The sequence below is a fragment of the Citrus sinensis genome, chromosome 5 (assembly GCF_022201045.2).
Source record: "Citrus sinensis cultivar Valencia sweet orange chromosome 5, DVS_A1.0, whole genome shotgun sequence".
Lineage (NCBI taxonomy): Eukaryota > Viridiplantae > Streptophyta > Magnoliopsida > Sapindales > Rutaceae > Citrus > Citrus sinensis.
The window spans coordinates 3,934,687-3,957,298 of NC_068560.1; the positions used below are offsets into that span (position 1 = coordinate 3,934,687).

A 22,612-nucleotide genomic window follows, 5' to 3' on the forward strand; every position below is an offset into this window, starting at 1 on the left:
AACATTTAACGGCACAAATCCCAAGAGTCTCGTAACCGTCGGTTTAAAATTCAAATAGAGGGGGAGATTTTTGCCACATCACCTTGTCCGCAATTAAATGCGACACGGCTCTTGGTAGCTTTTTCCTATCCCGCGCGAGCAAGAACTGTCGAGTTTCTACTGTCGGCTCACTACGTTACCCAACACCAGAAACTGAGGGACCGGTGTTTGGGGGATGTGCTTCGATGAAGTCCAGCAGTGATGAGCGGACATCTGGTAGCAGGGTCCCGTGAATAGGTATATCTTGTAAGAGTCTAGTAGCAGGTGAGCAGGAGCGAGAATATTCTGCTCATCCACGAATATCTCATCCGCGGGGCTGATCTCCTGTTAAAGGCATAAAACCATTCCTGCTAAGGGTTGAGTCGAGGAGACCTAGTCAACGACGGTTGGCAAGACGTGCTCTCCAAGCCGAGAATCAAGGCACTAAGGCCACGCAACCACCCATGATTATAGAAATGGAGCATCCACTTTCGAGAGGTGGGAGGATAACGAGCGCGAATGGAGGGAGGGTCTGAATTCAGGAGAGGTCTATAAAAAAGTAGCCAACAAAGGTAAAAAGGTTAGAATTTTTGACATTGAAATTGAGATAAAAAAGATCACTGGCTAATCAATACCAAAAGGAAGCCATAAGATTAGTGGCCAACATTCCCAGGAACGAAAAACCTTCATTTCTGACTTGAGCGTCGGAGGGTTTACGCCGGGAAAACAACTGGCGTGCTCTGACCTTTTTCTGTGCACGCAGGAACCTTTGAATAAGAAGTCCTACGAGGAGAAATCATGATCGTGGTAGAGTTGGTTGAGCAGAGATCATGGTCGTGATCGAGGGGTAACCAAAATCTCACATCAACAAGATGTTTACTACAATAATCGTAATTCTTTTGCATTGTTATAATAAGGTTGGTGGGTTTCTCCAGAGGATGGATCTGGCTCGCTAGTATGCATTTGGGAAGCTGCTAATTATCGGCCATAAAAAAGTCAAGGGGTTGTGGCTCTTCCGTCGCCCAGAAATTCCTAAACTCATATCTCAAACTTGGGCATTATGTAAATATGTATTTTTGAGAATTAAACTATTGCATTACTAAGCATGAGAGCTTTGAGAACTCTCTACACATAAAACATCTTAGGGTAAATCTTCCAGCCATACAAGAAATTGTGATAGCTAAATGCAAACCTAACTAAAGTATTAATTGTTTTATTACAATCTCCAAAAAGATGAGCAATTCCAAAATCTTTTTTTGTAACAATAAACACTACAGGTCAGCAATTATCCAAGTCAAAAGCAACTCGATGTGAGTGCTAAGCTACTCTGTTTTTTTTTTTAAAAAAAAAAACACTTGCAGTGAATCCGAAGATAAACTAATTTAAACTAATTTCACTAACAAGTTGGATACCAAAGAGTAAGGCTTCGGCCTCCATTATATTAACATTATCTGAGTAAACATTAAATACCACAATCAACCCAAAAACCATAACTAAACTATCATGATTAATATAAATATTTTTTTTAGATATTCGTTGTAGTATTTCTTTAGATGACAAACACGAGATAAAATAAATAAATATTTGTTGCGTAAATAAAAATAAATAATTTTTTTTTAACTGAAAAAAATTCCCAAAAACTAAGTAGTTCAAACTTTTTTAAACATCTTGTGTTCCTAGGGTTGGGCATTCGGTTCGGTAAAAACAACTAAATTAAATCGAAATTATCCTGTTCGGTTCAATTGAATAGACAAAAACAGAAGAGTTTATATTTTTACGAACGTAATGATTTGTGTTTTAGTTTAGTTCCGGAACCGAACCGTAACCCGTAAACTGCCCACCCTTACGTAGTAGTTTCCGTTAACCGACGTTGTATTGCTGGTATAAAATTGTTCAAATGTTCAAATCACAGTCTCTCGCTTTAAACTCAGTCAGAGTTTCCAGGTCCAGAGACTTCCCGCTGACTGAGAGCCTTTTAGTACCAGGTCTACCAATAATGGAATAGAGCTGATTTTATGATTAATTTATTTCCTTTTTCAATTTCTTTTGATTGCGATTTAATCTGGAAAGTTAAACGTGAATTGTTTAGTGCGGATTAAATGTTCGACGAGTGTGAGCGTGAGCGAGAATGGTGTTTGGGCAAGTGGTGATTGGTCCGCCCGGCTCGGGAAAGACCACTTACTGCAATGGCATGTCTCAGTTTCTCAGCCTTGTTGGCAGGTAACTTCGTTTCTTGATTTCAAGCAGCTTTATCTTTGATGACCAAAAAAATTGATTTTGGCTTTGCCCATTAAATGAATGTAAGAGCGGTAGGGAATAACTGAGTTATAGGATTAGCTTTAAGTGAACATTGATGGTAACATGCGTGTGAAGGTTGTATGTGTTCAGTGGCAAGCTGTATGCCAATTTGGTCTATATGGTTGCTTAGGTAGTAACTTATTAATTTTTACGCAGGAAGGTTGCAGTCATCAATTTAGATCCTGCTAATGATAGTTTGCCGCATCCTTTGTCATTGAACTTTCTTACAAATGCTGTGGTTTGTTGTAGTATAATTAGTTCAATTGGAAACTTCCTTGATGTTAATATAGAAATGAGTGTGCTGTGAATATTGAGGACCTCATTAGACTAAGTGATGTGATGATGGAGTATTCACTTGGTCCCAATGGAGGTTAGTCAGCCTATTGTTGTTTACTCTTTCTTGCTTTACACGCAATGATATTCCTTTGCTTTACAACAAATTTCATGAAATTAACTTCAATCAAGTGGCAATGTTCATACGCTGTTGAGATTTTATAGACAATGATTTGGTAGACTTTATATGCCGTCTTCTTTCTTTTTGCAGTGATATGCTTGTATTCAATGAGCTTTTACTTATTCTATGGTTTCTAAAGTAGGTGTTTTTATGATAAACTAGGTCTTGTGTATTGTATGGACTATCTAGAGAAGAATATTGACTGGCTGCAGTCGAAATTGGAACCACTTTTGAAAGGTAAGAAGAGGCCATTTTCCTTCATTCTAATGCCAATAATGCTGTCATGAGACTCATAAAAATTGTTAAAACGTTAATCTTTTTGGTATTTTGCAGATCATTATCTTCTGTTTGATTTTCATGGCCAAGTTGAATTATTTTTTCTTCATTCCAATGCCAAGACTGTTATAATGAGACTCATAAAGAAGTTAAATCTCAGGGTATTGTTACATCTTACATCTATGAGGGGACTCAAAGAGTTTAGATGAATTCATCTTTGTTATTTTGATGCCAGAATTGTGCAATTCTCAGTTGGTTCCTTTCACATGCAGTTGACTGCAGTGCATCTAGTTGATGTGCATCTTTGCAGTGACCCCGGGAAGTATGTTAGTGCTTTGCTTCTCTCATTGTCTACGATGCTACATCTGGAACTTCCTCATGTCAATGTCTTGTCTAATCGATCTGATTGAGAATCATGGAAAGCTAGGTGTGGTTTTCAGTGTAGCTCTCCTACTTGTTTGTTTAGTTTGAAATATCAGATATTGTCACAAGCTCCTATTTGCTACATTTCCTCACCAATCATTTACTTTGGGTATGTTGCAGCTTTTAATCTCGAGTACTATACAGATGTGCAAGATTTGTCATATTTACAGCATGCTCTGGGTCAGGACCCTCGTTCTGCTAAGTACAGGTTTGAATTCTAGCTGAATCAATGATGCAAATTATGTCCATTGCTATTTCTCCTGTTGTTTCTATCATTTTCAATTGTTACCTCCCCTTTCCATCTACTGCCACACTACAATACCCACACAAATGTTATGAAATTTGTCAATGGAAAAAAAATAGTTCCTCTTTTATTTTGATCAGACTCAATGAATAAGTGGTTAAAATGTGCCTGTCCTAGAAATATGGATGTGTGGTTTCGTAAACTTTTCTTGATCTTAAGAAAGAGTTATCTCGAAAAGAAGATAACATGGAGAATTCAACAACTATACAGTCATATTGATGTCTGTCAACTTGGGTCATATGGTGTCGTTTGGATGGAGATGTTAGGTCCCAGATGATAAACTTGTTATCGAATTCCAGTCTACTTCATTCATGCTTTGATGACATATGTGGTGCAGCTTCTTATCTAAGACCTGCATATGTTCAGTCATCATTCTGTTCTGTATTTGGCTGCCATTCTTTTCAATGAATTCAAACCACTTCTGAATACTTGCAAATTCATCCAGTGTTGTCATTGAGATGCCAAAATGAAAAGAAGCCATAATTGCCCTTGATAGTATGCTTATTGATTGCCTCTTGCCTCACTCAGCCTCATGAATCTGCTTGTATGGTGTTCTTGTAATTTCATTTGGAGATTAGTAATATCTGTTGTTCAAATGTATTTTATATACCAGCAGTTAATAATTCTGCTTGCAGAAAGCTTACAAAGGAGCTGTGTGATGTAATAGAAGACTACAGTCTGGTCAATTTTTCAACCTTAGATATTCAGGTCATCAGTTTCTCTTGAATTCTTTCTTGAGTTTCTTTGAATTATTTGTGAATAAGATCTTAGTTGGCTGCTTCTCTTCAGGATAAGGAAAGTGTGGCAAAACTCGTGAAGCTGATAGATAAAAGCAATGGGTACATCTTTGCTGGCATGGATGCCAGTGCAGTTGAATTCAGCAAGATTGCCGTTCGCGATGTTGATTGGGATTATTTCAGATATCCTTCTTTTCACTTATTTTGAATCTTGTTATTCTCATATTCATAAAACTTTTTGGTTATTGTTATGGTTCATCATATGCATCTGCATCTTCAAGCTTGATTCATGCTTTTTTCATAAATGTACCAAAATCATGGAAACTTCTTTTTCACAAAGATATCTACAGTAGCCGAAGTGCAGAAGAAGTACATTAAGGATGATGATGATGTTAACTAAAATGGGATGCGAAGATATGTGGTGTGCAAACCGTAAGCCTGCCTCTTACTTTTGTTCACATTTGTTAATCTACTTTGCTAACTTGCAGGATTTTTAAAAGTTTTCAATCAATCAAACATTTAACTCAAGTCCTTGGCTCTTCACGGCTTGAATGGGTCAGATAGGACAAGCGCCGAAGAGATGGTTTTAATCAAACCCCTCCTAATTATGATGTATGGTCCGAATCTCGGGACTTTTTGTACAATATCAAGCGATTTTTTTTAGTTGAATCGGCTAGTGTACACAAATGTCGATTATTGATTTTTCTCTAGTATTGTTTGTCATTACAAGAAACGAAGTAATGAAATTTATCACTGCGTTCATAGTTACGCTTAAGCTCAAAGATTATCGTCAAGATCATTTTGGGCCCTCAAAGAAACATGATGTTGACACATGTAAAATTATGAAGCTTGTGATTAAAATACTTTTCACATATATATTTTAAGTACTATTAATAATTAAATATACGAATAAATATGGTTAATGAGGAGAGGATAAAATAAAGGGTGGGGCTATTTGAACCCACCAATTTACTCAATAAACCTATTTACTAAATAAACCCATCTTTAAATTTTAAAATTTTAAATTTTACTCAGTAAACCTACTAAAATACCTAATATGCCCTTTCTGAACCCAGATTTTATAATAATAGTGATTTTACTCATTAAACCCATAATATTCATTTATAAACCTATTAGATTGGAAATTGATTATTAATTGGAAATTTAATAATCAATTTTGAGTGAATGACCCTCGTTCAAGGACAAATGAATCAAAACATTCTAAATGGAGAAAATAGTTGTCATCATGAAATTATTTTTTTGAGTTATATTATAGTGGTGAGAAAAATCTTGTATGATGGTATGAAAATTTAATATGAGAAATTTGAGAAAAAATAATTTTTTCAGAATTTGGGAAAAAACAATAATTGATTATTAATTGAATTAATCATCAATATTAATTAAAAAATTTTGAGTGATGGGTCATTCCCAAACGAATCATAACAATTAATCCTCCATAAAATCAATATCCATCAAATCAATAACAATTAATTTTGTTACTCTGAATCAACTCACATGTGCCTATTTAACAATATATATGGCTTGAGAGAAGAATCCCACCTCTTGATTGATTAGGGTTCTATAAAACAATGTTGAATATAAAGATGGGTTTAAAGAGTAAAAATTCTGTTTTTTTTTTAATTATATTCTAGTGTCCATAACTGTAATTTAATTTAGGGGTATTTTAATGATAAAAAATTATTTTTAAAAGTGGGTTTATTGAGTAAATTAGTGGGTTCAAATAGCCCCACCCTAAAATAAAATGGTCTCATTTTTTGAATTACTCAACTGCTTCAAACTTCTAAGAAGTAAATATACGATGAGTGGAAGACTGAATTGAGTGCGAGCTGCAGATAACTTATAAAATTGGGATACAAGCTTCAAGGAAAGTGTATTACCATTCAAATGTAGATTTCAAGTTAAGAAGATATGCCAGCAAATTGTATAAAAATGTATAAATTGATCAGTAACATTAATTCCAAATGATGAAATAAGCTATCTTGATCAAAAGGTCAAGAACCTACCTTACTTTTCTTCAATATAACTTACATCAACCGTTGTGGTATTGATACTTATCTTGAGCAATTAAAAGTGAAAGTAAGTTCCCCAATTGAAAGAAAGTGAAGGGAAGATGCGATGCTCTAATTATTATTATTACTGACGTGGTCGAGAAGTAAAGCCTTGCATGTGATGAAGCATAAATAAGAAAGCTATGGCCCGGAATTCATTTTCACAATCACTTCAATATCCTTTTGATCACTTTTACAAACATCAATTTGTCTCCGCTTGTATTCACCATGGTTGATGCCATCGTTTCCCCTCTCGTGGAGCAGCTGATTTCCTTCGTTGCTAAAGAGATAAAACAACAGGTGATCGAAGTAACACCCCCCATATTATAAATACTTCTAATGATTTTAATTGGTTTTGTTTTTATCGAAAACATTGTCTTTGCTTTATTTTACTTATTTAGTCGTTTTAAATTTTGAAATTTGAATTGAATTTAATTAAAATTTGATGTAGTTAGTAACCACTTATTTTTATTTTATTTCATTTATATTCTCAACAACTACCCATAATTTGGTAACTTACTGTAACCCCCGTATCTAAAAAATGATCAAAACCCATAATTTTAACTGCACATAAATATTCTGTGTTGAGCTAAGTTTTTGCATAACATTCAAGTTTGTCAAATAGTCATTAATTTAATGTTTAATAAAAACTTATCTCTGAAAAATTTCACAATTTTCTTTCATTCTTTGAGTTTGCTAAGTGACTTCATATTATTTCTTTCCAAGTTAAATTTAATTTGGCTTCCGATATAGTCTCTTTGCTGAATTTGCATCTTTTATGATTCTTGGATTTTGGTCTTCAACATTCTAAGATTCAATAGTCACATATTACGCCATGCTTAGATTGATTTTCATGATTTTTAGTAGTCGTTAAGTGACTTAGATTTGACAGAAACTTGAAAGGAATTCTGTTTTAGGATTCTGTTTTAATTGACCTTATAGTAGAAATAAGATGCTTATAACTTAATGTGGATAGTTCGTAAAATCATTAAATTTGGATAGGATTAAATAGAAATATGCACGAGACTCTCCATGAAGTCTCATAATTTTTCACTGGGTCTGGGGTATTACAGGTGAAGCTTGTGATTGGTGTCGAAAAAGAAGTGAAAGGCATTACCAGCCACCTTCGCGCCATTCGAGCTGTGCTCGATGATGCGGAGGAAAAGCAAGTGAAGGACGAAGCTGTTAGACTTTGGCTGGGTAGGCTCAAGTACGCATCCTACGACATTGAAGATGTGTTGGATGAGTGGATCACAGCTAGACACAAATTGCAAATTGAGGGTGGTGCTGATGACAATGCTCTTGTGGCTCCTCATAAAAAAAAGAAGGTATGTTTCTGCTTTCCCGCCTCTTGTTTTGGATTCAGAAAAGAAGAATTTGGTCTCAAACAAGTCTTTCCACGTCATGACATTGCGGTCAAGGTCAAAGAAATCAATGAAGCGCTACATGATATTGCCGCTCAAAAAGACATGTTTGATCTTGTTAAGAGTGGCAATAAAAGTAGTGAAAGACCAAGGCGTGTACAAAGTACCTCCTTGATTGATGAGGAAGAGATTTGTGGTAGAGTTGGTGAGAGGAATGAACTCTTAAGCAAGCTGTTGTGTGAGAGTAGTGAGCAACAAAAAGGCCTTCATATCATCTCAATCGTTGGTATGGGAGGCATAGGGAAAACAACTCTTGCACAACTAGCATGTAATCATGTTGAGGTAAAGAGAAAGTTTGACAAACTTTTATGGGTATGTGTATCGGACCCTTTTGAGCAGTTTAGGGTTGCCAAAGCGATCGCTGAAGCTTTAGGCATTCCCTCTTCTAATTTAGGTGAATTTCAATCTCTTCTTAAACTTATATCTGAATCTATTACTGGAAAACGATTTCTTCTTGTCTTAGATGACGTGTGGGATGGAGATTGCATTAAATGGGAACCATTCTACCTTTGTCTAAAGAATGGTCTCCATGGAAGTAAAATTTTGGTTACCACACGTAAAAAATCAGTTGCATCTATGATGGGATCTACTGATACTGATATTATCACTGTCATGGAATTGACCGAAGAAGAATGTTGGTCGTTGTTTAAGCGGTTAGCATTTTTCGGTCCGTCTATTAATGATTGTGAAAAATTGGAACAAATTGGGCGAAGAATTGCAGGCAAGTTTAAAGGTTTGCCTCTTGCTGCAAAGACAATAGGGAGTCTCATGCGCTCTAAACAAATTGAAGAAGAGTGGGAAAGGATTTCAAATAGTGATTTATGGAGAGTAGAAGAGATGGAGAAAGGTGTTCTGTCCTCATTGTTGTTGAGTTACAACGATTTGCCGTCCAAAGTAAAAATATGTTTTTCCTATTGTGCTGTCTTTCCAAAAAACTACAATATAAAAAAAGATGAACTACTTACATTGTGGATGGCTCAAGGTTATCTTAGTGCAAAACAAAATAAGGAGATGGAGACTATAGGTGAAGAGTATTTTAGCATCTTAGCTTCTCGCTCTTTCTTTCAAGAGTTTGAGAAAAGTTATGATAATCGTATTATAGAGTGCAAAATGCATGATATAGTACATGATTTTGCCCGATTTGTAAGTCAAAATGAATGTTTTTCGATGGAAATTAATGGTAGTGAGGAACCAAACACCATAAACTCTCTTGATGAGAAGGTTCGTCATTTAATGTTGATCATTGGTAGGGAGGCTTCATTTCGTGTCCCTATTTGTAGAGTGAAAAGAATTCGTAGCCTCTTAATTGATAATAGTAGAACTTCTTGTTCGTATTTTAATGGTGAGATCCTAGAAGAATTATTTAGGGAATCGACAAGTTTAAGGGCATTAGATTTTTGGGGATCATATGACGTAAGCCCATTTTGGACTCTAAAGATTCCAAGAAACATAGAAAAGCTAGTACATTTAAGATACCTTAATCTGTCTTGTCAGAATATAAGGAAACTACCGGAGACATTATGTGAGTTATATAATCTAGAAAAGTTATATATTACTCGTTGTCTGTATCTTGAAGAATTACCTGAAGGGATTGGGAAGTTAATAAACATGAAGCATTTACTAAATTATCGTACAGATTCTTTAAGGTACATGCCAGTAGGGATTGGGAGATTAACGGGTCTTAGGACCTTGGATGAGTTCCATGTGATTAGAGGAGGAGGTGTTGATGGTAGGAAAGCATGTTGGTTTGAATCTCTTAAAAACTTGAAACACCTTCAAGTATGTGGTATACGCAGACTGGGTGATGTATCAGATGTGGGCGAGGCTAAGCGATTAGAACTTGACAAAAAGAAATACCTCTCTTGTTTGAGACTTTCGTTTGACGAGAAGGAACAAGGAGGAGAAAGGAGGAAGAACGAGGACGATCAACTTCTTCTTGAAGCCCTGCAACCACCTCCAGATTTAAAGGAATTAGAGATACGGTTCTACCGAGGCAACACTGTTTTCCCTAACTGGCTGATGTCATTAACCAATCTAAGGAGTTTAGTTCTCTATGGTTGCGAAAATTGCGAGCAGCTGCCTCCTTTGGGAAAATTGCAGTCCCTTGAAAAACTCAGCCTAACGATCATGCGGAGTGTGAAAAGAGTCGGTGATGAATGTTTGGGGATAGAAAGTGATCATCATGACTCATCTTCATCTTCATCAGTTATTGATGCCTTCCCCAAATTGAAATCACTCACAATTTCTTCGATGCTGGAATTGGAGGAGTGGGATTATGGGATTACAAGAACGGGAAACACCGTCATCAACATCATGCCACGTCTTTCTTCCTTGACAATTGCTCGTTGCCCCAAATTAAAGGCACTGCCCGACCACATTCATCAAACGACAACATTGAAGGAATTGAGGATTTGGGCCTGTGAGCTTCTGGGAAAACATTACCGCGGGGGGACGGAGAAGACTGGCCTAAAATATCACACATTCCCAACCTCATGATTTACCCTTGACAAGTAATTTCTTCTCTTACTCTGATTTGCTTTGTTGTTGTTTTTAATCTAATTAAGAAGCGTAAATAGCATTTTGAATCAAACTCTATATCAGAAATCTGCAATATTACTTTCTAATATTCCGATTTTCATATCCTACTATTTTTAATTTGTGAGATGGGTAAAAGATTATTAATGCAATATGAGTAATTCTTTTGCAGGACAAGTGACCTACATTTAGTTTGGCCTTGGAGTTGAATAATAAACTTTCGAGGTCAGCACAACAAAAAAACGAAGGGTGAGGATGTTGATAGAATATTGAATAAAGCTGTCGTGACTGAACTTAGGTTGGTGTCAAAAGAGGTAAATTATTGGCATGCCTGGCTAATTACCTGATTCATAAGTCTACATCAATTTTGATTTTGAGTTGAGTGATTAATTTTCAAGGTTTGCTTGCTTAACTGGTGACCAATTTCTTGTAACTGGCAAGGATAATGCGATAGTTTTTTGTGTGAGTGAATTTTGAGAGCTTGAGTGTTCTGGGATTTGCAATTGCAATCATCCTCTGCTTCAAGTGATTTCTTCTCCTGCTGTGTCTTTATTTGCTCTCTAATTGAAAAGCATAAAGTATTTGAATCAAATCCTATACCAGAATTACGTAAAAGTTACTAATATTTTATTTCCATCTGTTTGCATTGATATCTTGGCGGCATATGTACTAGTTAAAGAACAAACAGAAACGGAGTTCAGGAAAAAGTTTCTTCCGCCACCATATTTGAAAATGAAACCATTTCCAGGAAGCAGTTGGCAGCAAATTCATATAAAGTGCAGACAATGATGAGCCAAAAGGTGATTTGCAATTTCATTTTTTTAAAATGAAATTATTTGTTAAGTTGGAGCTGATATTGTTAGAAGGCCATTGAGCTAACCTATGTCACTACTTGCCTAGATTGCAGGGGGTCAAAACTCAAAAGAGGCATTGAATTTTAAAAGGCATCCAATAATTCTTATGGCCATATATCAATTCATGTAAGTTTGAATGTAATTATTGGTGAAGGGGTTTCACTTCCTGTCTCTAAATAAAAATACTGATTCTTTAAGGTACATGCCACTAGGGATCGTGAGAATAACGAGTCTTCGGACATTGGAAGAGCTCCATGTGAGCGGAGGTGTTGATGGTAGCAAAGGATGTAGGCTTGAATCTCTTAAAAACTTGGAAGTCCTCCAAGCATAAGTATACGTGGACTGGGAAATGTGTTAGATGTGGATGAGGTTAAGAGGTTAGAGCTTGACAAAATGAAATACCTCTTTAGTTGAGACTTAAATTTGATGGGGAAGAAGAAAAAGAAGAGGGAAGGAGGAAGAATGAGGATAATCAACTTGTTCTTGAAGCCTTGCAACCACCTCTGAATTTGAAGAAATTAGAGATACGCTCATACAGAGGCGACACTCTTTCCCCTTGGCTAATGCAAAATTTGAAGGAATTTACCAATATAAGGAGTTTGACACTCTTTTAACTGTAAAAATTGTGAGCGATTGCCTCTTTTGGAAAATTTGCGATCGCTTGAAAAGCTCAGCATATCATGCATGAAGAGTGTGAAAAGGGTAAGTAACGAATTTCTGGGGATAGAAAGTGATCATCATGACTCATCGTCATCTTCATCAGTTATTGTTGCCTTCCCCAGATTGAAATCACTTTCAATTGAGCGATTGATGGAATTGGAGGAGTGGGATTATGGAACTACAAGAATGTGAACACCTTCGTCAACATCATGCCATGTCTTTATTCCTTAGAAATTAGCGTGGGATTATGGGATCACCTTCATCAAACGACGACGTTGAAGGTATTGCACATTGTGGCATGTGATACTCTATGAAAACATTAGAGAGAGGGAAGAGGAGAAGACTGGCCTAAGATCTCTCACATTCCAGACACCATGATTGTGTGAAAGGAGGCCCTAGACAAAATTCTCTGGGTGGCTACATGGAGTACAATCATAAAATGCTAATGTGGCAACCCTGGTTCTTAATTAAGGTTGTAAAATATTATTGTAAAAGATGATTAATACATGATTAATACAATTTGAGTGATTCGTTTGCTTTGAAATGATAGTAATTTTTTATCTTGACAATTTGCAAGGTGAGAATGGTGTTGATTGGTGATGCAGGATATGATTCAAACACCATTGAATAAAGCTGTGGACATCGTGGGGCTAGGTTGACGTCAAAATTGGTAAGTTCGGCTTGTCAACCTATTGATTCGTTTGTTTTCTCTCAACTTTAATTGACTTACCTACATTTAGTTTGGCTTTGGCGTTAAGAGTAATAACTTTTGAGGTTATTACTCAGCATTAATTCTCATTGACTTGCTTCTACACTATAGAGTACGTGTTCTGGCTGATTTATCTAATTCATCAAATGTATGTTTCAATTGATGTATTTGTTGCATATCAAGCAAAAACAGAACCCAAAGAAAATGAAACCATTCTCGGGCAGCAGTTGGCAGTGAATTCATGCAAATGTTGATGCCATTCATAGATATCAAAGACGATGATGAGACAAAGGTGATAAATCATAAGTGCATAATTACCAAACCTCCATCCTTCTCTCATTGTAATTTGATTTGAAATGAATTATTGCTAGGTAATTGAGCCGATATTGTTAAAAAGTGTGTTGAGCTACCCAAGCTAAGAAGTTAGCTGCTAAAAATGCAGGGGATCAAAAGAAGCATTGCATTTGAAATGGCATGAGATTCTTCTGGCGACATGTCAATTCATATAAGTTTGAATAAGTTTAATGGTTCAAGAATGTTGTTTCAATTTGTGCATTCAGGTGCTACAATGCTGCTACTGGGAAATTTGAATCCCATATTAGACTTTCCTCACATCAGAAGCTGTGGATCTTTAGACATCAGATTTTAATTTCTGTAATGCTAAATTTCCCAAAACATTAAAAAAATCAATGCTGTATACGGTGGTGAATGATTTGGCATATCTTTAGGTATTACCCAAGAGATTTCTGAGAACCTGAACTAAGAATCCCTTTATTTTTCTTTATGTCAAGACAGTGACTTGAAGATTTTAGATTATTGAATTTGGCCATTTTATAATTGTTGGCATATTGAACTTGAGTAATTTTGATAAACCAGGGCTCAGGAATGTATGATAGAAATATTGGAGACTTGAACTTGAATATTAGATTTGAAACTAAAGAGGTAAGCCATTAAAATACATCAAAGGATTTGGAAAATGGAGGAATTGGAATATTGGTATGATGGGATTACAAGAAAGGGAAACTTTTGCATCAACATCAAGCATTGGGCATTTTCATTTTTCCTATTCTAACACCAGTTAGGAATATGAACAAGGAGTTACGCTATGAATTAAGTAATCTGCCAGTAATGCAAGCATTGAATGTGAAGAGCTTCACATAACTTTGAATTAGCTTATGATTTAACACTATTCCTTTTTGTGTGTGATCATGCATTACGCCGTAGATGAAAAATTTGAGGAGTTGATGATGGTTGTACATATAATTGATAGGTAGATAAACGTTAAATATCGCTTTATAAACCAACGCAATTAGATTACGCTTTCGATCGAAAATGTAATTAAGTCTTATTTTAATCCAAATAATTCAATGAAATTTTGATAATGCTTTATAACGAAATTAGATAACACTCTAATTCAAACGACTCTATAAGAAAATAATTTTTTTTTTTTACTATATTGAGAATGCAAAAAAATATTTACGATTTTATGAACTTATATATATATATTTAATCTTTTAACTTATTTTTTATTTAATAAAATGAGGACTCCCTCCTTGGAAGCTAACTTCATACATACATACATATGTCTATATATATATATATATATATATATGACTTGGTTATTAATATTTCATTTCCACAAATTATATTTAAATCTGTCATTTGTTTAATTCATAATCTAAAAATGAGACCTGAAAAATAAAGTTACAAATTGAAGAATTTAGATTGTATTCCTTATATTTCAGTGCATATAAACAATAGGAAAGCTATCCTTCGATGTGTCTTTTGAATAAAATAATGTTCGAAAAACAAAATGTTTCTTTTTTGAGAATTGAACAGTTTTTAAATTATTTCCGAAACAATATATTTATTGTTCACCTTAAGAAATAATTGATCAGATTTAAATTAAAAACCAAACATATATTCAATTGCTACACCTCTTTCTCTTGAAAATGCGATGTTATTAAAATTAAAGCTTCAATAAATTTATCGAAATTAACAATAATCAATAACATGTGACAATACTATATCAATAGTTTCCAATATTCACAGTTAAAATATATAAAATTACCATCATATAATTCTATATGATTAAGTGCTAGTAGATTCAACTAATAGGCTTGGAGCTGATCACAAAGTAAAGGCATATAATCATTTCCCTTCCTTACTTAACTAATATATCAAAATTTTATTATATAAATCTCATCATGTAATTGAAAATAATTTTATTATAATTGCGAATTAAAACTAATTTTTTCGTTCTATATTAAAATTCTTTTTGGAAAAAAGATATAAAATAAAAAGAAAATGAAAAAAAAAGACCAGAAAACTACGTCGTATTGGCGTTACAAAATCGTTTAAACGTTGACAGAACATCAAATATTCCTTTCTTTTGGTTTCAATTTTCACTTTTTCAAAAACGACGGCCGTTTGCTGTCTCTCGACTCTGATTGATAGAAACAAAGAAAAAGAAAAACACAGCGATGAACGAGATCTCGAGATACCGATCTTTTCAATTTTTACTATTAATTTCATCAATTTGTCTACAATTCATCTCAGGTTCGTTCTCCTATTCAAATTTTTAATTTTTTTAAAAAATATTTTTACGATTAATTTGCATTAATTGTCGCTTGGATTGATAATATTTGTGTGTTTAAGTCAGAAAATTATGTTTTTTAGTTTTAGGTTTTTTTATTTATATTATTGGTTTGTGAAATCTGTATGGATTTGTTTTGGTTGGTTAATTTTCTAGGTTTTAGAATTTAATTGAACTGGAAAAATCCAAATAAACAGCAAAGATTTCAACTTTTTAGCGTGTAAGTTAAAAAAAAAAATTGAATTTTTTTTTTGTTCTGTTTTGTTCTTTGATGTAAGCTTGAGAATTTTTAAAAACAAAGCTATAAGAATGTTTCTGGTTGTCTTAGAACATATGAATTGCAATGAGTCGTAGGAGAAGGAAAGTGATGGGTGAGAATGAGAGTGTGAGATCATCTATTAGTCAAGTTCTTATGGCAATAGGGGAAGAGATTCCAGTCTGAGTTTAATAAAGTTAGTTTTGGATTACTCCAGCAACAAATTTTTGAGAAAGTGGCATTGAGTATTTACATACATACATATTTCTCATAAATATGCCATGTATGTGGTGTTTGAATTGTTGATGCAAGTCATTGTAAGGGATGTTTTGTGATGAATTGCACTAACTAAGAATTCCAGCCTTGATATTCCAAGTGTTGATTTACAAGCATAATTGGGAAAGCTGTGAAGTGTGTTTAAATTAGCTTATCAGATCTTTAACCATTATGATAAATGCATGATTTGCGATATAACCAGATTACTTGGATTTTGTATAAGCAGCCATTAACAGAACCTTTGAGGTTGAAGCAACCATACTGTTTCTATCTCTTCTAGGAACTTGGCTTTGAGAGTGACTGGGACTTCGTTGTGGGTCAAATAAATAAATTGGGTCGTTGTTTCATTTTCTGTTGAAAGAGTTCACATAGGCATGATCCCCACTCTTGAATTACTTACTCCAGCACGAGAATTGAGTATTTCTCTGCTTATATGGTGTTATTAATTATTTAAGATTGTTAGCTTATATTCCACATCTTTCTTTTTTTGTTCAGCCATTTCTGATGACCCATCAAGTACAAAAAAAGGAAAACAGTCTGCAGCTCATCATACTTCCAGGGGCAATACTGGGGCCAAGGTAGGTATCGTTTTACTTGGGCTTGTGGCAGTGGGATTGTTTTCTTTTTTCCTCTTCAAGTTATGGCAAAAGAAGAAAAGAGAAGAGCAGTATGCTCGTCTTTTGAAGTTGTTCGAAGAGGATGATGAACTTGAGGTTGAACTTGGCCTTCGGGACTGACACTTTTGATTTTTAGAATTCCTCGTATTTGAGGTATTTATGACTATTCACCCCATTTATTTCTCGGTCTCAATTGCTAAGATTTTGCTTCTCTCATCATTTTCTACAAATGTACTGTGTTTTTCATAAAAAAAACCGAGCTCTTGATTCTCATTTAGTAACTCTCATTTGCCTTCATTGCTTTTGCAGGCTTCGGTGGCCATGCTTTGTTCAGAAAACCCATTCCTCTGGCTCTGGCGGTCTGGTGCTGTTCAAATCATAAATTGTAGTAAATATAATGGTTGCTTAGATGAAATTTTTTTGATAAATTACTGTCTTAAGGGAAAAGAACAAACTTTTTGTATGAGATGCTTCGGGGCCGGGGGGGGGGGGGGGGGGGGTTTTTTCAATTCATAGTTTGTAAAACACTTTAAAACATGTGTAAAAGTTTTGAATGTTTTGATGCATTGAAGCAATGTGAAACCAAGACTTATATTGACGTGCCTTGAACAAACTTAAAGACCACATTTTCATAAGTTGTTTGCATGAACGTAAATTGAATCTGATTCAAATCCTTTCGAGGTTGGTAGACCAATCTTAGTTTACTAATGGAGTTGGTTGGTAGCTTGCTTGTTCAAAATGCTGGAGTAAGATGCAAATTTCTTCTGTGGTGAGTGTTATTGGTAGGGGATTGTTCTAAGCAACTACTTATTTTGGAGGATCTTCTTTTCTTTTACGTGAGGTAATATATTTGTCTAACAATATTTGGTTAATGGAAACTGGTTGCATCATTGCAGATGTAAATCATCCTCCCATCTTTGACTTTTTTTTCCTTCCAATTCTGTAAAAATCTTGGGGTATGATGCAATCAATTCAATTTTGCACAAGACAAGACAAGACAAGACAAGATTATAAAAGAGAAGAGAAAAGAACAAGAAAACCAATTACATCCACACCATAAGATACATCGTGTTTTGCTTTTATTTCTATCCTCTTCTTTCATAATATACACCAGAAATTTTGGTCAACAAATAAGTATTTATCTTTTTCCCCGGCCAAAGCAGGCTCACTGAGTTAACAAAAATGCTAAAGAAGAGGCAATTTTCTGAGAATCAATTCTGATATCACGGACTCATGGTTGAATCTAGAAAAACTCTTTTTGGTAATATATACAACATATTGCGGTCAATAACTTATCATGTTACAAATGTCAATGACAAATAAATTTCCTAGTTTTCTCAAATAGCTGCCTAGGCAGTGCCTAGGTGAGGCCTCATGTCGAGGTGACTGCTCATGTTGTTGCCTGCCAAAGAACTATGAAGAGGGCAAACTAAAGGAACCTTTGCCAGGGTGGTTAGGAAGGGCTTCAATAGAGCATAACATCTTAGTTCAATTCATGGACCCCTAGCTGTACATGTAAGAAGAAATGCTCTTATGAATAACATATTGATACCAGATCTACAGTTGTTTCTCCAGAACTTGATAGGAAAGCCTACTAGCAGGTAAGTTAGATGCATACACATACTATGATCAGAAATTGATACAAACAAGTTCCCTAGCCGGCAATGGATAGACATCAATATTCAGATACCCAAGAAATTATAAGGGTGTTGAATGTTAGAAACTTTACTTCCTTCCAACATAAGCTCCTAGTTTAGACAGATCAGGAATCCAAAACGATAGCTCAGATGACCCAGTAACAAACATAAGACTTCCAGGTGTCCATTTTATGACAGGAGGCTCTGTATCAAAACTCATCCAACTTGCAACCTTGACAAGAAAAATAAACAAAACCAAACAATATTTATGTAATAACAATACCAACGTCAGAAGAATATAGTACTTGGATATAGAACTCATTATGCAAATTGGTGCTTAAGGTATATGCTCAAATGTAGAATCAAAAGCATTGTTGGTTTGCCTAGAAGACAATGAATACTATGGCTGGGTCAATGTAGGGGAAATGGGAAATAACATCCCTTTGGATTCTAAGCATTCAAAAGGCATAAGAATCAAGGAATTTTGCTTATCATACCTCTTTCCCGCTCCTTACACTCCAAGCGTATACACTACCATCACCAGAACCTTCCAAAACCAAGAAAGTAAAATTAGCATCAAGAGTGGAACAAGCCAATCGTATCACATAAAACTAATGAGAGGGGCTTGGCCACACTAGGCTGCTTCCGCATGTGTGGGTGCACTCACTATTTCAGCATTTTATTGATTTATTTGATTTGGATTTCACAGATAAAAATATGTATGCATTTGGATTTGCATGGATAGGAATGGGTTTCACAGCAAGTCAAGGAAAAAGAGAACATGAATTTATTGCAAAGAATTCTGTGGAAACAAGCTTGATGCCCAACATTTCAAGTCGTGTAATTCAAAAACCAACAAGGTGGTAAGAAATTTATCTGAGAGTTATATACAGCACAAGTGCAAGAACCTTAATATAAATATCAAAACAGCCAAAAGCAAATATTAATAAAATATCCAAGTCACTGCACCCTAAGAACTGAAAGGAGAAACTCTACCTGATATAACAAACATTCCCTCAGGGCTGAAAGATGCCTCCAGTGTGGAATTGCGAGAAACCGGCTTCACATTATAAGTGGATAGCTAAAAACAACAGTAAACAGAAGCAAATTAACAGAGATTCCAGTGTATAGAGGGATAAATACATACGATATGTTACATTTGGGAGATGAAGAAAGAAAAAGTAAACTCACAAGTGTGCCTCGGAATGAGTCAAGCACATGAATATGTCCTTCCATAGTGGTCAGAAGCATAAGTCTCCCATCATTGCTGAACTTTACGACATTAGCATCTGATATATCTCCACCAACAGAGAAGATGTCGAAAGGACCCTAACAGTATTCAAACTTAACCAAATTAATGCATGCTAAAAGTACTACGACATATAAACTTCCAAGATATTCTTAGATATTATTCTTAACCTTCTCATACTTGCGAGCATCAAACATTCTTATGTATCCTCCAAAAGCAACTGCAAAGACAAGCCCTTGATCATCGTATGCTGCAGCAGGCCTTCCTTGAACACGCAAAAGACCCTGATTTGCCAACAGAGATCACAAATACGATTAAAAATTGGGGAAAAAACAGTTCGGATGTGACCATGAATGGCATGATATCCACCTGGCATTTCTCAGCCCGCTGATCCCAGAGCAGAACAGTTCGATCAAGAGAACCGGAGATAAAGCAATCTTTAGATGAGCACAGGCTAAGTGAAACAACCCTGGAAGCAGTAAAACATATATACAGTTAATAATAATTACAAAATATTTACAAGAATCAGTGATTTGAGAATATATCACCACATATCAGAAATCAAACCTGTCATGGTGACCTTTGAAGTAACGCAAGTACTTGTTATCATGCAAGGAAAGAAGCCGTAGAGATTCTGAAAAAATGAATGTTTCAAATAAGTGCCTAGTAAAGTAATCCACCAACATACACAACACAAATGTTCTGATAAACATACCATCCCAACCATTCTTTGAGGAGTATATGACTGTTGTAGGATGAGAAGTAAAACAAACAAGATCCACGCCATATTTTTTGCTATTAATTGTCTTCAAACATCTGAAATTCAATTAAGGGTCTCAGTAACAATTGTAATACCAACTATCATGAACTCAGCTAAGACAACTGAAGTACATTTGGGAGTGCTCTTATAGAAAGAGCATATGAAAGCAGGAGGGGAAAACGGCCTTTTTACAAAGTACTTGAAAAACATATGAATTACATTTCCCTTAAGCACTTCCCAGAAACCACTCCAAGGTTCTTTTTTCTTTTTTTCCATCTTAAAAAGCATTTTTGTCCATCTTAGAGAAACAGCAACTTTCATGAGCTCATGAAACACGCAGAGCATACATTCAGAAGTGCTTGAACTGAAAGTACCCTTGAGTAAAATCACTTTGAAACATATATGAAGCACTTCTTCAAACAGCACTAGAAGTGATTTCCTAATCCAAAAAGTTCCACCTATGAAAGCAGATATCAAGCACATTCTCACAAAACCACTTCAAGGGTTCCTTTGATTTAAAAAGACACTTTATTTTTCTGCAATTTCAAACAACTACTGCAAAATTTAAACCAGCAATTTACACTTACTCAAAAGCCCTTTCTTAGTTAAAAGAACTTCCAAAGAGACAACATAAAATCCGAAGAAACAGAGGATCAACTTACGTGGCAGCAGTGACATCATACAGGCGTATAGATTCATCATCACTAGCAGTCACCAAATAACTCGACGATTTATGAAAATCCATGGAACTAATTCTTCCATTCTGTTGAAACACAAATCAGTACCAAAACGACACTCAATTAACAAACAGATACACTTAAAATGCAAATCAAGTATATTTCTCAACCAAAAAAAAAAAAAAAGGTAGAAGGTTCTCTCACGTAATCTCTAAAAGACATGCCCACTTCCATGCTCTGAAGAATTTCTTCAGAGAGCTCCAACGAGACCTTGTCTTCTCTCTCCGATTGTGACCCTAAAAACACCCAGTAAAAATACACAACACAAATAAAATAAATAAATAAACCACAGCAATTATGCAAGAAAACTACAACGTTTCAAGTATAATCTCCACATACCAACCATTTTTTTCTCCTCCAGATTAATTCCACTGCATCGAAAATAAATTTTCCTCTGAAACGGGAAGGAAGATGCGGAAGTTGTGAATCAATCAGCAAGATTTCTCCAATAAGGACCTAAGTTTTGCAATCGTCTCAAATAGGTGCCCGACCCCATTTAATGAGTAAGATACCCTTAGGCGTCTTAAAGATTATTTATTTAAACACCAAGGGTATTTTGGTCATTTAACATCACTGAGGGTGCCGCTACGCTACACCTTATTACGAGCCGTAGACTCCCGCCGGTGGAATGGTTTGGGTTTGTCGGTTAACGCATTAAAATTCATCTCAAACACAAAATAAATTTTGACATCCATTGTATGGTACAGGCATTAATAAAAGATATAGGTTTAGTTTTAAAAAATAAGTACAGGAAATGTAGTGTTATGGATATCCAAAATCATCTTAAAAATTAAAATCTTTACGGTTTCTTTAATGATTTTCTCTCTTAATGTGGATTCCCTAAAATACCATATATTGTAACAAAGAAAAATATTATGTTCTATTTTAAACCTTTAATATAACATACCATATATGTTTTTTCATATACAAATAATTATTATTATGTGGAGGTAAATTTTTTAAGACAGAATTTAAAAAAAATATAGCTTATTACAATATCAAGTTTATTCTTATTTATAACTGACTCAAATTGGGACTGTAAATTTTTATGACTACATGGAGGTTATTCCCATATAAAGTATCACCATGAAAAGATATTTTTGTAATTTGAAGAGGAATCCTTCTAGACCGGTAGTGTTGGTCGTAGCTGCCCTATCGAGGAAGCGTTATAAGCTTGAAACCTATTGCAAGTGTCGATACAAAATGGCTTCAATGTTTTCTGGTAAAGCTTAAGAGAAGCTTCCATAAGCAATGTGCCATAATGATACACAACACTGATAATGGCAGCGCCAATCCATGCAGTGTACAAAATGATGTGACCAATATTAGAGCGTGGGACAAATGTGGAAACCAAAGAGACTGCAGATACAGATCCTGAGGCAACAGCAACAAGCCACCAGAACTGGGAAGAATTTTCTCGATGAACTCGAGACTTCACATCAGCTGAATATGCATAACAGTATATGGCTGTGGCTATAAGAAAAGAGCATATATTTGTTGAGTGTGTTTCAAGCAAGGACTTAGTTTGGCCTTGAACATTTGCACCCACGATGCCGACGAGAGCCCCAATAAGATGACCAAAAATATAGGGATATGACATTGAGGAGAAGAGATTTCGCCCACTGCAAAAACAATTTTTTTTAAAAAATCATCTCATAATCTAATATTTCTCGTGAGCAAACTTCACTCAAGTGATTAGTTGTTAATAAGTTAAAAAATAAAA

At 35.1% G+C, this 22,612-nt stretch overlaps 2 protein-coding genes, 1 non-coding gene and 1 pseudogene across 6 annotated transcripts; 3 read left to right on the plus strand and 1 right to left on the minus strand.

Annotated features, from left to right (window-relative positions):
- The first annotated feature begins 1,724 nt into the window (after window positions 1–1,724).
- LOC102610054 (GPN-loop GTPase QQT1-like) lies at window positions 1,725–4,796 on the plus strand (annotated as a pseudogene).
- A 1,951-nt stretch (window positions 4,797–6,747) lies between these two features.
- LOC102616190 (putative disease resistance protein RGA3) lies at window positions 6,748–13,570 on the plus strand. Its single transcript, XM_052440766.1, has 8 exons — window positions 6,748–6,879; window positions 7,653–10,513; window positions 10,711–10,852; window positions 11,212–11,338; window positions 11,439–11,518; window positions 11,605–12,524; window positions 12,630–13,053; window positions 13,133–13,570. Exons 1-2 carry the CDS (start codon window positions 6,808–6,810, stop codon window positions 10,497–10,499), a joined length of 2,919 nt encoding a protein of 972 aa, XP_052296726.1. The 5' UTR covers window positions 6,748–6,807; the 3' UTR covers window positions 10,500–10,513; window positions 10,711–10,852; window positions 11,212–11,338; window positions 11,439–11,518; window positions 11,605–12,524; window positions 12,630–13,053; window positions 13,133–13,570.
- A 1,576-nt stretch (window positions 13,571–15,146) lies between these two features.
- On the plus strand, window positions 15,147–17,104 carry LOC102621841 (uncharacterized). Its single transcript, XR_008054939.1, has 3 exons — window positions 15,147–15,320; window positions 16,385–16,659; window positions 16,816–17,104. It is a non-coding gene; the product is annotated as an uncharacterized LOC102621841 (transcript).
- Window positions 17,105–17,529: 425 nt separating this feature from the next.
- Window positions 17,530–21,447, minus strand: LOC102622131 (protein ANTHESIS POMOTING FACTOR 1). Of its 4 annotated transcripts, XM_006492484.4 has the most exons (12): window positions 21,229–21,440; window positions 21,034–21,125; window positions 20,815–20,915; window positions 20,108–20,208; window positions 19,960–20,026; window positions 19,762–19,861; window positions 19,563–19,676; window positions 19,335–19,472; window positions 19,140–19,224; window positions 18,641–18,690; window positions 18,236–18,375; window positions 17,530–18,013 (listed from the first exon to the last, which is right to left on the minus strand). In XM_006492484.4, the coding sequence occupies exons 1-12, from the start codon at window positions 21,233–21,235 to the stop codon at window positions 18,010–18,012; spliced, it is 999 nt and encodes a 332-aa protein (XP_006492547.1). In that variant the 5' UTR covers window positions 21,236–21,440; the 3' UTR covers window positions 17,530–18,009. The 4 variants fall into 4 exon arrangements, with proteins under 4 accessions (XP_006492547.1, XP_052297938.1, XP_006492548.1 ...); XM_052441978.1 differs by lacking the exon at window positions 18,236–18,375 and having other exon boundaries at window positions 21,229–21,447; XM_006492485.4 differs by having other exon boundaries at window positions 17,530–18,375; window positions 21,233–21,423.
- Window positions 21,448–22,612: the final 1,165 nt, after the last annotated feature.